The 12,970-nt window shown below is 46.4% G+C and overlaps 2 protein-coding genes across 5 annotated transcripts in view; one reads left to right on the top strand and one right to left on the bottom strand.

Annotated features, from left to right (window-relative positions):
* LUC7L3 (LUC7 like 3 pre-mRNA splicing factor) overlaps nt 1-2,398 on the top strand; it is a 29,332-nt gene extending 26,934 nt beyond the window's left edge. For 2 of the 4 annotated variants that reach the window (XR_004384322.1, XR_004384324.1), the window contains exon 12: nt 1,858-2,398. The gene's annotated coding sequence lies outside the window, so the exon portion shown is untranslated. Of the gene's footprint in view, nt 1-1,734 lie in introns of all 4 variants that reach the window. The other 2 variants (XR_004384321.1, XR_004384323.1) reach the window with 1 other exon arrangement.
* Nucleotides 2,399-5,247: 2,849 nt separating this feature from the next.
* On the bottom strand, nt 5,248-11,874 carry ANKRD40CL (ANKRD40 C-terminal like). Its single transcript, XM_032872055.1, has 5 exons — nt 11,841-11,874; nt 10,825-10,957; nt 7,076-7,150; nt 6,293-6,477; nt 5,248-5,382 (listed from the first exon to the last, which is right to left on the bottom strand). Exons 2-5 carry the CDS (start codon nt 10,862-10,864, stop codon nt 5,248-5,250), a joined length of 435 nt encoding a protein of 144 aa, XP_032727946.1. The 5' UTR covers nt 10,865-10,957; nt 11,841-11,874.
* Between the last annotated feature and the right edge of the window lie 1,096 nt (nt 11,875-12,970).

Below are 12,970 nucleotides of genomic sequence, written 5' to 3'. Positions count from 1 at the left end.
ATAAAAGAACAGTATAATTAGCCTCTATTAAAACTCACCACTAGTAAGACTCAATGGCCAGTCTTATTTTATATGTGTATGTGCATGTGTGTATGTATCCCCTGCCTCCTATCATTTTCAAGCAAGTCTCAGACATACTGTTTAGTCTGTAAATATTTCAGCATGTATTTCTAAAAGTTAAGAAATTAAATAAGCTCATTAACAAAAATAAATGGGATAAACTTCTAATTGGCCAGAGTTCTCAACTGTAGTACTGGTCTGGTAGCTTACTTTCCATTGTGTGTCTCAAGGGGACCAAGTAATGCTTCTGCTGCTCTGGCATCCTCCCCTCTGCAGTATAGGAAGACTGTAGCATCTCCCCCCATTTTAAGACATTTTTCCTTCAAACAGATCATAGTATATTTACAGTTGACCCTGAAATGAGGGAGGTTAGGAGTGCCGCCTCCCCCACCCCATTCCATTCAGTCAAATCCACATGTACTTGACTTTCCCAAAACGAATAGCGTACTGTTGACCAGACGCCTTACCTATATAACATAGTTGATTAATATGTATTTTGTACGTGAATTACATAATGTATGCTTACAGTAAAGTAACCTAGAGAAAAAGTGTTAAAATCATAAGGAAGAGAGAATACATTTAGAATACTCGGCTGTAGAAAATCCATATATAAGTGGACCTGTGCAGTTCAAATTCATGTTCAAGGGTCAGCTGTATTTTTCAGTTTGGATTAAAATCCATCTCTTGCCTTCTTGAGGTTATGAGCTAGTATTTCAGCTTAGGTATTTATCTCCTCTCCTTATACATTACACTTGCAGGCAGTCGGTCTGGTTTCTTCTATATATATATATAACTATATATATATATACACTAACTATATACATACATATATGTATGTATATTTGTATACATACACAAATTTGTACATACAAATTTCCTATATGTATATAGTTAGTATATATATATATAGTTATATATATATAGTTAGTGCCACAGAGGACAAACCACCCTGTTTCCAAGGTCTGAGCAAACTTGGACTACATACAGGTTGTTAGCCGCCTCTAGCGATGTTAACGACGGAACAATTTAGGGTCGGAGTTTTTTGAGCTTGCCTTCATGCCGTGCTTTTAAAAATGCATCTTAGATGGGCTGTGTGGATAATTTTAAACATTAAAGTGCATGAAACAAGGAAAACACTTGAGAATTTATTGTGTATATTTTCTGTGGGATGGGACTTCGTTCAGGGCTGATTTTCAAGTGTGAGTTCAGACTGATTTTTAGTTGTTTATGAAAGAACCCCAGGTGACTACTTTTAAAGAATTTTATGTTATAATTGTAATGCCTGTACATGGTTCAAAAAAACAACAGTAGAAGTGTTAAGTGGTCTCTCTCTTTTTCCTGTCCCTCTGTTCTTCCTCTCCAGGAGCTACTGTTAACAGTTATTCTTTCTGGAGGGAGGTGGGTGGTGGGGGATATAAGCATATATGTATAGACCTTTTTTTATATATGAAGTACACCATATGTTCTGAATCTTGCTGTTTTCACTCCGTATATTTAGAAACATTTGAGATTTAGGAGACCGCCCTTTTAAGTTTTAACATGTAGTTTTTAAAAATACATTTCAAGTAAACCAAAGCAGAGAAGTCAATGTGTTATTCATTGTTGTATCAGATTTTTAAATTTCCTACTTTGAAAATGCAGTTTGAGAGTCATAGTTGATCTGTTTCTTCTCAGCCCTCCCAAGTAGCTCAGTTGTCAACAGCAACAGATGGAAGAACTTTCAGGAACAACAGCTTTGGGAAGTAGTTTGGCTTAAGTGGCTGTGCCCTAACCTCTCTGTGGCTATTCCGCTCCTAGATACATACCCTAGCGAAACTCTCACACGTGTGTGTCAGGACGTGGATGTGAAAATGTCATAACAGCACTGTTTGTAATAGGAAGAAAAGGGAAACAAAAACAAACTGGAAAGACCCTGCCTGTCCTTAAGCAGTCCACTGGATAGATTCCATGGCCCATTCCTACAGTGGAATTGCACGGAAGTCAGACTGAGCTGCAGCTACACGTGTGAACACGGATGGATCTTGGTGGTTGGAAAAGCAAGTTGCAGAAGAATACATCCGCTGTGGTTCCATTTCTGTGAAGGTCAGAGTCCAGCTGTTAAATCTGTGGTAAATGAAAGAAAAGCAAGGGAATGATAACGTGAAATTCAGTGTTACTCTTGCATCGGAGGGACGGAGGGAGAGGAGACCGTGGAGGGCATGGAACAGCCTTCAGAGGAACTGCTGACGATGCTTTGTTGCTAAAGCTGGATGGGCGGTTTCTTTTTTAAACTGTATGTTCATGTGCTTTTGTATGTATGGTATTTCTTAATAAAATTTAAATTTAAAAAATGGGAAAAGGTCTTGGTGTAGGTAGTAACTAATAAAATAGAAATATAAGCATACCCATATTTTAAAAATTTACCCTCTCATAGTGACTGACAGGTGTAAAAGGTATGGTTTCTTGAGCGCAAAATTTGGGGCCTTAATTGTTCTTTAAAAGCTAGAAGCAGGGCCTAAGTGTAGGTCTTCTTTGTGATCACTTTTTTTTTAAGGTTTTATTTATTTGACAGAGATCACAAGTAGGCAGATAGGCATGGGGTGGGGTTGGCGGGGGGGGGGGAAGCAGGCTCCCTGCTGAACAAAGAGCCTGATGCGGGGCTCGATCCCAGGACCCTGAGATCATGACCCAGGCCAAAGGCAGAGGCTTAACCCACTGAGGCACCCAGGCACCCTGTGAGATCACTTATTTTTATCTTTACATACTTTTAATTTGGGATTTGGGTGTCAGCCAGGGAGCTGCTGCTTTTGTGCTGCTCTGTTTCTTGAAGATTCACGCCCTTCCAGGAAGGGAACTGCTGGGTGAGAAGAGCAGTACTCCTGGCCGGTGGTCAGCACGTCCTACCCCTGTTCAAATTAGATTGTCAGATCAGAGGGGCTGCCATTTTGGCCTTGTTCTGCTCTTAATGAGGGACACCATGAAGCATTAGATATTCACTCTTTAAAAGGGAAGTGATTGGGGGCGCCTGGGTGGCTCAGTGGGTTAAAGCCTCTGCCTTTGGCTCACGTCATGATCTCAGGGTCCTGGGATTGTGCCCCTCGTTGGGCTCTCTTCTCAACAGGGAGCCTGCCTCCCCCTCTCTGTCTGCCCGCCTCTCTGCCTACTTGTGATCTCTGTCAAATAAAATCTTTAAAAAAAGGGGGAAGTGATTGGAAGTAGAAATATACTTGCAAGTGCATAAAAATCACCTCTCTCCGCAGTGGACTTCTTGATCTCCAAGTGTGGCCCCCAGTGGGAGCTTAGGGCTTCCCCCACCCACTTTCTTTGCAGCCCTGAGTGCTGGTGTGCCAGCTGCTGTTCTGATAACATGGGATAGGTCAGTGAGCAAAATAGGAACACCGCCACCTCCTGGTGGAGTCTGTCAGGCCTGTGAGCGGCCCTGGAAGGACTTCCGCTCTGAGGGTAGAAGGGGCCCTGCTGCTGTTACCAGTCCCCTCATTGTAAATGAGTGTTAGACTGTGAATGACTAAGAATTCTAGATCATTCCACCTTTTTGTTTCGACGTACATGTGTTTTGGAACCTTTCAGGACAAGCGTCCTAGTACCTGATTCAGTTCAACCACTTAAAAATCTTAAAATGACATTAAGTTAAAATAAAAGTCAGTGGAATTGCACCTTCCTCAGAAATTAGTTTCCACAGTGTCTGCATGAAGTATAAATGAAAATTACTCTTGAAGCTTCAATTTTTACTCTTCATCTTCAGCCTTAAGACTATTCATGTTACAGGAAATACGTTTTTATGATTTCTTCGAAGGTGCGTACTATGTTTATTTGAACGGATACAGAATTTGCTCAACAGCCTGGTGATATATTGCTGCCCTCATTCAATTACTGTAACTGATCATGAGGCAACACTATAGGTTCTGTTACTGTCATAGTGTAGGGTTTCCTCCCAACATTTTTTTTCAAATTTATTCTACCATATTCACCTAAAAATACCACCTAGAACTCCACTTCCTCACAAGGGTGATTCGGGGCCATTAATAGCCGGTCCTCAGCTCTTGCCCCAAGTTTTCCTTATTCAAAACAAAATTGAGAATACCTTAGGGAATTGGCTCTTGTGGCGCTGGAACGGCACTGCATTGAATTGGTTGTCAGCGGGCTGTCCTGTCTCTCAAAGACCTGTGACGTGGATGCGGAGCTTACATTTCCAGAAGTGCTTCCATCCGAAGAGGCCCAGGGCTACTAAGCAAATTGCAGGTTCAAGTCTCATGTACGCATCACATTTCTCTTTTTAATTTAAAGATTTTATTTATATATTTGAGAGCATGTGCCAGAGGCCGGTGGGGGGGGGGTGGCAGGGAGCAGAGGGAGAAGGACAAGCAGACACAGGCCTCCACCTTGACCCTGAGATGACCTGAGCTGAAACCAAGAGTCAGACGTTCAGTCGACTGAGCCACCCACACACCCTTCACATTTTTGAGTGGGATGATCTGTACATCTGTACCCACACTGTTTAAAACCTTGCTCTTTGGACAGTTGGGCTAGGTAAGTGTTAGTGTAGTGTTTGCGTGTTCCCCCACCCTTCATCAAAGCTGAGGTGCTGAGCATTTGCAGAGGCAGCCTGCGGTGGGCCTATTATGTGCTGGGGGAGACAAGATCCTGCTTGGCCAGAAGGAGCTCCGGTATTTCAGAGCTCAGTTCCATGAATTCAAGTCCAGGAATAATGGCTGTGAAGAGAAGTGACCGTGGACAGGGTTAAGTGGGTAAATGGGGTCCAGCTTCCAGACTGCTTCCAGAGTACCAGCAGATCTTACCTAAGAGTTTGGGTGAGTTGACCCAGAAGAGCTCTCGGTAGTGGGATAGGAGGAGTCTAGCTTTGAGCTAGTTGTTGGTAAGAGTGCCAACTTTGTTGTTGTTTCCATCCGATTAGCAGAGTTGAGTGCTGTGGGCTGTGCCTTGGCTATTCGGCAAGTAGTTTGTTAAAAATGGCCTCAACAGTAACGCAAGTCATGCCATTTTATAGGCAAGTTTCAAAGTGTAAAAAGGAAACGATGTGACAATTTCTCCCTGCCCAGAGAAGTTTGAGACGAGGGAACGATTTTGCAAAGTATGCACATGAAGTTGGCAAACAGGTACATGCATTCCGTCTTGGTTATTTATAAAACATTGATACCGGGGGTTTCATTTCTGGGGTTTTCTAATAGGTCAGTTTGGTGGCATTGTGTTGTAGCAGGCCGCCTCTGTCAGGGATGTTGTGTGTTCGACGAATTCAGAGCTGCTGTGTTTCACCAAGATGAGTTCTACTTCCTGAAAGTCCCGTAGTCTTTGAATGTCTTTGTCCTTAATGTGTAAAAGAAATTATAGGGTGGTTTATAGATAGCATGAGAGATTATTAAGATGAAAAAATCTTAATGGCCAGCATCTTTGGTTCTTGCCTAAATTCAGGGTATTTCTGTATTGGTTTCTCTGTCATGGTAAGCTAAAGTAGCAGTTGAGACTTTTTTTTCTTTTTTTGGTCTCTGTTGTAGGTTCCTAAGGGGACTGACTGTAGTCCCACACCAATACTGGTGAAGAAAAGGGCTTTTTTTTTTTAAGTAATAATTATAACTCTCATTAAGAAATTATCACGCACCAGTGACTGTATATACATTATTTCAAATTCAGAAAAGGGCATTTAAAAAAGTCCAGAAAATAACAATCATCCTGCCATTCCTTTACAAAGATATTAGCCATGACACCAGTGAGAATTGGTAAAGGCGTTTTGAAAGCTTTTAAAATAGTAATACCCAAAGAAATGAAGTTTTTCTTCTGAAATTAGAGAACTGTATTTTGAATCTGGAATATCTATACAAATGCAAAACAGTTTTTTGTTTCTTGAGATAACAGAGGCTGAGCTGTGGCAAGCAAATGAAGGTGGGTGAGTCTTTCCTTTCCCCGGCACCAGGCCACCTGTGAACCAGCCAGGTCTGCAGAGGTGGAAGGGGCCACGTGCATTGACCTGAGTCTTCTCTCTGGGCCTTAGTTGTATTTCAGACCGTGTTAAAGGATTCATGAATTTAGGTGTGCAAGTAAGTAAAAGCACCAGATTGAAAATTACCTAGCTACCATGGCTGTCCTACAGTCCCTAGTTTCCCAGTGGCTTAAATTTGTTTTCATGTTCGAAATGCAAGAGCTAAGTGATGAGCTTCACAGGACATTAATTTTGCCCACTTAGAACCCCGTCTGCATTTAGACCCTTGGCAAACCCTACCTTTCTGAGCAGTGTGTTTGGCAGCTTTCTGACCGCCCTCACTTGCTCCGGCTCAATCCCCAGTTCGCAGCAACTGACTTTCAGGAGATTCTGATAACTCAGCTCTCCTCTGTTCAGTTCAACCTCAATGAAGTCATTTTCTCTGGGACTCTTAATTCTGACTTTAAGCACCAGCTCTAGATCACCTGCAAGTTCATTTGTAAAAGAGAGAGTACCCGATTTAAAGCCTTTCAATCAGCGTCATCCATTCTCACAGCACAGAACTGTGTAACAGGTAGACACGCAGCGGTTTTTACGGGTATAGGAGCTTCAAATTATCTGAGTCTTTTCTTGGGGTGCTTGTACGCTCTGCGATGTAAACCCCATTATACTCACCCAAAAGCTTGCAGTTTGAAGTCAGGCTAGGATTGAAAAAATAAATATTTAAATATTTCACTCTCAAGCAGTACCTGGTAGGTATTGGAACTTATTTGAAAAGCTTCAGGGAACTGTTGAGCCCTGGGGCTCTGTGTCCTCGGGAAACTGTTGTGTAGACGGGAAACTGTTGTGTAGACGTGCAGATGATTCTGTAATTCCTACTGCATCCCTCCCCAGGACTGCAAGGTGACAGGCCCTGAGTGTCAGGATAATTGTACCATCTTTTGTGTGGGGTGGGGGGGGGGGGGGGCAGTGGTGTGGAGTGAGGCTTCACACTGTCCTGAGAAGGAGGGGTATTGACTGAAGGGAGAAGAACCCAAGTGGTGTGTTTGGCTTTGCCACTGGGCCTCGGGCCTGAGTCCTCACCTACGCGGGTGTCCTCAGGTTTGGCATCCCCGGGGTCAGCTGGCATCTGTGGATTGGAGCCTTGTTTACATTCACCTGGGAAAGAATTAGAAAAAGAAAGCGTTGGGGTGCCTGGGTAGCTCAGTCGGTTAAGCGTCTACTTTTGGCTCAGGTCATGATCCCAGGGTCCTGGGATGGATCCCCGCATCAGGCTCCCTGCTCAGTGGGGAGTCTGCTTCTCTCTCCCTCTGCCCCTCCCCACTCATGCTCTCTCAGCGCCCTCTCTTTCTCAAATCTTAAAAAGCGAGAAATGGCAGCATCTCAGTGTTCCTCTCTCTTCCAGATCTGCCAGTTGAACAGGGACAGTGATGCCCCCTCTCCACTTCCTGCTCCCCAGTTCCGCCTCCTCAAGGGAAAAGCCAAGTCACGAAAAGGGCAGTACTTATGTTCAGACTTGAAGTGTCATTTTCCCTCATCACGGTCCAAATCATGAAAAGGAGCCAGGACGCTATTTTTAAGCGGTATGTAATCTGGGGAAGAAATATTTATAATCTGCGTGCTTAACTCAAGTTTCGACTTAAATATTTTGGGCACTGAGGGCTTCGTGTCCCCAATTCTCCAGGAGAGTCCTTTATAAGGAATATTCTCCACCAGAGGGAAGGGAGACGAGAGTGAGTATTAGCATCCTTTCTGGGGGCCAGGCCCTTCCCAGTCTCACAGGCCCTGCTCCCTGAGACCCCTGCTCTGTACCAGGTGCCTTGCTAAGCCCTGGGGATGCGGTTCAAGCCACCACCACAAAAACCCAGAGTGGTCGCTGTCCTAGAGCTGGCAAGCTAGAGGAGAGAGAGATCCTGATCAACGGACCTCAAGAAAATGTGAAGTTAAATCATGGGGCTGGCGAGGGCCAGGCACACAATGGGGGTCAAATTCTGAAGGCAAGGCTGAGTAGGCTTAACCCGATCCAGGGGGAAAAGAGGAAGATGAGGTTCCCAGGGCTAGAAATAGCAAAAGGAACCTATGTGTGGATGGAGCGGAGCTTCTGAGGAAGGAAAGGCAACCATCCAACATGGCTGCTGGGCAGAGAGCATGGAGGGATGGCGTGAGGTGGGTCAGGCAGCCGTCAGATGCTGGGATTAGGGCCGCACAGCCTCTGCCGTCCAATTCGGTAGCCGCCAGTCATGTGAAATGAGTTACACTCATTTCACTAAAATACATAAAATACAATTTCAAAGGCAGGAAAAAAATGTGAAGAATTTATTTTTTTTAATATTGGTTGTATGTTGAAATAATTTTGATATATTGAGCAAAGTAAATATATTAAAATTATTTTCACCTGTCTACTTTTTAAAATGTGGCTGGGACATTTTTATTTTTTATTTATTTGTTTTTTAAAATATTTTATTTGTGGGCGTCTGCGTGGCTCATTGGGTTAGGCCGCTGCCTTCGGCTCATGTCATGATCTCAGGGTCCTGGGATCGAGCCCCGCATCAGGCACTCTGCTCAGCAGGGAGCCTGCTTCCCTCTCTCTCTCTCTCTGCCTGCCTCTCTGTCTACTTGTGATCTCTCTGTCAAATAAGTAAATAAAATCTTTAAAAAATATATATTTTATTTGTCAGAGAGCATACACAAGCAGGGAGAGGAGAAGGCAGAGGGAGAAGCAGTTTCCCCACCGAACATGGATTGAGTCCTGGGGCTCGATCCCAGGACTCTGGTATCATGACGTGAGCTGGAGGCAGATGCCCAACCGACTGAGCCACCTAGGCCTCCTGAGGAAATTTTTAAATATGTGGTTTTAAAAATCCAATATTTTTATTGGAAAGCACTGGCCCAGGTGAAAGGTTTTGGTTTTTATTCTAGAACAACACCAAGCCTTTAGACAGATCTTAGCCCAAGGCTGTCACAATCAGATTTGCATTTTGTGGGGGGGGGGAAGCCTCACTGTTCTCAAAAAAATCCATGGGGTGTTGACATTCCCATTTTCAGACAAGAAAATTGAGGCTGAAAGGTGAAGTAACTTGCTTGAGCTCGCCGCATGAGTAAATGGCAGGACTGGGATGTGACCAGAGCCAGCTCCATCAGTGGAGCCCAGAGCAAAAGGAAGGTGTGCAAAAGGGCTTCCTCAAGCCGCACTCCTAACCCACGGCAGATGGGTGACCCCCCCAGGAATCACAACCTCCCACCTGCACCCATCTGTACCTGGATGGGGGCAGGGAGAGCTTCCTGCCTCTGCCCTGTCTGTCGCCCTCGGAACATCCCCTGCCTTGCCTGCCTCATCTCCAGCTCTTTCTTGAGTCCCAGCCAGGGGCAGAAGGGGATGGTGGAACTCTGGTGCGGAAGGGGCGGTGGGCTGGGAGTGGGGCCACGCACACACGGGGGTCAAGGCTCTCCCCAGCACATGCTCCATCGTCCTGGCTGACTTCACTTACAAAACAGACTCCAAGATAAAATTATTTAAAATGGGGACACCTGGGTGGCTCAGTCAGTTAAGATCTGCCTTTGGCTCAGGTCATGATCCTGGGGTCCTGGGATCGAGCCCCTCATTGGGCTCCCTGCTCAGTGGGGAATCTGCTCCCTCCTTCTGCCGTCCCTCCTGCTCATGTGGGCTCTCTCTCTCAAATAAATAAATTTTTTAAATTTTTTATTAACATATAGTATATTATTAGCCCCAGGGGTACGGGTCTGTGAATTTCCAGGTTTACACTTCACAGCACTCACCATAGCACATATCCTCACCAGTGTCCATAACCCCACCCCCCTCTCCCTACCCCCTCCCCCGGCAACCCTCAGTTTGTTTTGTGAGATTAAGAGTCTCTTGTGGTTTGTCTCCCTCCCGATCCCATCTTGTTTCATTTATTCCTTTCCTACCCCCAACCCCCCCCACGTTGCCTCTCAACTTCCTCATATCAGGGAGATCATGTGATAATTGTCTTTCTCTGACTGACTTCAAATAAACCTTAAATTATTTAAAAGTCAAGCCAGCGACCACAGAGCATTTAATCCGAAGTATGGGACATTTTCTGAATGTGGGGTTCTGCACAGCTGCTGGGATGACAGGCCCAAGAAGCCAGCCTTGCTTCTGGCTCAAGTGCTCTCTGCACACTGCCCGGTCCCTCCCCAGCCCCTCCCAAGGTGGTAGGATCTGCAGTCCCCTCTTCGCCCTGCGCCCTGGGCCACGGAGCAAACCCCCTCCCTGGAGGCCCCTCAGAGTCTCTGGTACCCAAGCTGAAATGATGCTTTCCCCACCCCTCCACCACTCACCCCACAGAGACAGAGCACGGGACCGCCCCTCCCACCCCGCCAGCCTGGCCTGGCACAGAAAATAGCATTTTCTTGGATGAACCTTTTGGATTAAGATCCCATGTGTGTGGACCAGGTCTTGGAGAAGTCAGAAAGCACGCCCTTTGAAGTGAGGCCTATTTGGGTCTGAAGTTTTCCTTTGCCACAGTAGCTGTGACTCGTTAGACAAGCTACTTAAGCTCTCTGAGCTTCAGTTTTCCGATCTGGAAAATGGGATTAATAATCTCTACCTCGAAAGGTATTAAGAAGCAAAGAAGTGAGCACTGGCACTGACTGGCCACTACTGTTAGCACAGGTGCTGATACTTGCTTCCCCCTCAAGGACACTGGGTCTGCTCGCTCTGTCCTGACTTCCTGGGCAGCAGAGCTGGGAAGGGCCACTGCCCCTACCCACGGCAGCATCCCCCCGTACCTTCCTCGGGTACCTACCCAAATCCTTGAGGACCACGTGGAAAACAGGTCTTCCTGACTCACCTGCCGGCTCCTCCTTCCTGTCCTGTTGGGGTTCAGCCATGGGTCAGCTCTGTTGTTCGTCAGATCAGAACTCCCTCTCGAATGGACACAAAGCTCCAACCACGTAGGAAACACCTCTGAAAGCTCCGTGCATCTGTGTGCAGTGAAACAACGATGTGGTCACTGGCCCGGTGAGATGGGGCAGGGGGATGCCTATTTTATAGATGGGCAAATTAAGACTCTTGGGGCTGCCGTGGCATGTGCTGGGAATGATGCAAGGAAAGTTCAAGGCTCCCTCCTCCCTTCTCAAGCTGTGTCCAGCAGGTGACCCTGGTGGCTAAGAGTGCTTACCCAAGGGAACGCGCCCCCAGGAGGCTCAGCCACTGGAAAAGGTTAGCAGCTTCTACATCAAGGATAGGAAAAGCCAAACACTTAGGTTCTTGGATCAAGCAGGCTCTCTGTCCTACCCAGTTCTCTCTCCCTTTTCTCCTAGGCCCTTCCTCAGAGCTGCGAGTGCCAAGAAAACAGGAAGACCCCAGCCCATACCTGGGAGACTCTGCTTTGCCCATGATCTCATATCCCTTGATTTCAAACATAAAAATGGAGACAGTGGGGGCTGGGGGCACTGGAACAGGAGGTTTGGTGAAGAGTGCATGGGGCTGAGCAAAGCCCGGAAAAGGGCTGCTGCTGCCTCCAGGGGGTGCCAAGGTTAGGAACCAGGGGAGGATTCTCACATTTCATTTAACCCTCCAGTGACAGAAGACAGGACAAATGGACAGAGGATCAGAAAGGTGGAGGGGGCCCAGGAGGTCACAGATTCTCAAACTTTAGTGCATTGGAACCACTTGGGAAACGCTAAAAGCCATGGGTGCCTGGGTCCCACATAGTTGCCTTGGGGTGCTGTCTGGGCCCTGGCATTTTTAAAAGGTCCCCAGCTGATTCGAATGTGTGGCCTAAGTTGAGAACCACCACTTTGGGCCAAACTGCTTAAGGGCAGATGAGGAAATGGAACCCAGCCAAGGAAGGGAAATGCTCACCAATGGGTTCCTGAGCCGCCGCAGACCTGGGGCCCCCAGGTCGCCAGCCTGACGCTGCCTCCCTGGTGCCCTTTCTGCCAGGAATGGAGGCAGGTGGTGCTGCCGCGGAGGAGGAAGCCGAAAGGACCTGCCTGGCCTCAGCTCCTGCGAATGGGGAGGAAAATGCACTTTGGCCTGGGTGTGGTCAGCCGTGGAAAGAGCCAACCAGCCCCTCCTCACCTGCATGGGCGGGGCCGGGGATGGACCGAGGGCTCCGTCTATTTCCACTCACCTCTCTGCCCATTCACTGACACATCCCCCATTCACGGATTCATTCATTCACGGAGCCCCTCAACGACACTCAGGTTTTCTTCTCCTTTGGGGGTCTCTCTCTTCTCTTCTTTTTTCCCTTTTAATTTACTTGAATTACTTTATTTTAAAAGATTTTAACTTTTTAAGTTGTCTCTGCATCCAATGTGGAGCTCAAATCTGTAACCGTGAGACTGATACTGACCGTGCCCACCAGTGGGGCAAGCCCCGCCCCTTTTATTTTTTAACCTTTTTTTAAAACCAAAGTATTACATGGCCTAGTTTATTTTTATTTTATTTTATTCTTTAAAGATTTTATTTATTTGACAGAGAAAGACACAGAGCCACCCAGGCGCCCAGAGAGAGAGAATCTTAAGTGCTGGTTGTAGAACCCCACTCAGTGATTGGTCTCACGATCCTGAGATCATGACCTGAGTTGAAATCAAGAATCAGGTGCTTAGGGACGCCTGGGTGGCTCATTCGTTAAGCGGCTGCTTTTGGCTCAGGTCATGATCCTAGGACCCTGGGATCGAGCCCCGCATCGGGCTCCCTGCTCAGTGAGAAGCCTGCTTCTCCCTCTCCCACTCCCCCCTGTTTGTATTCCCTCTCTTGCTGTCTCTCTCTGTCAAATAAATAAATAAAATCTTTAAAAAGAAAAGAAAGAATCAGATGCTTAACCAACTGAGTCATCCAAGTGAGTGGAGATTTTATTAAATAATTTCTACACCCAGTGTGGGGTTTGAACTCCCAACCCGAGATCAAGCGTTGCACACTCCACTGACTGAGCTGGCCAGGCACCCTCTCATTATTTATTTTGGTGTTCAAATGATCCAACTTCATAC

Source organism: Lontra canadensis, unplaced genomic scaffold (assembly GCF_010015895.1).
Source record: "Lontra canadensis isolate GAN:19392208 unplaced genomic scaffold, GSC_riverotter_1.0 scaffold43, whole genome shotgun sequence".
Lineage (NCBI taxonomy): Eukaryota > Metazoa > Chordata > Mammalia > Carnivora > Mustelidae > Lontra > Lontra canadensis.
This window is presented reverse-complemented; position numbering and strand designations above follow the sequence as displayed.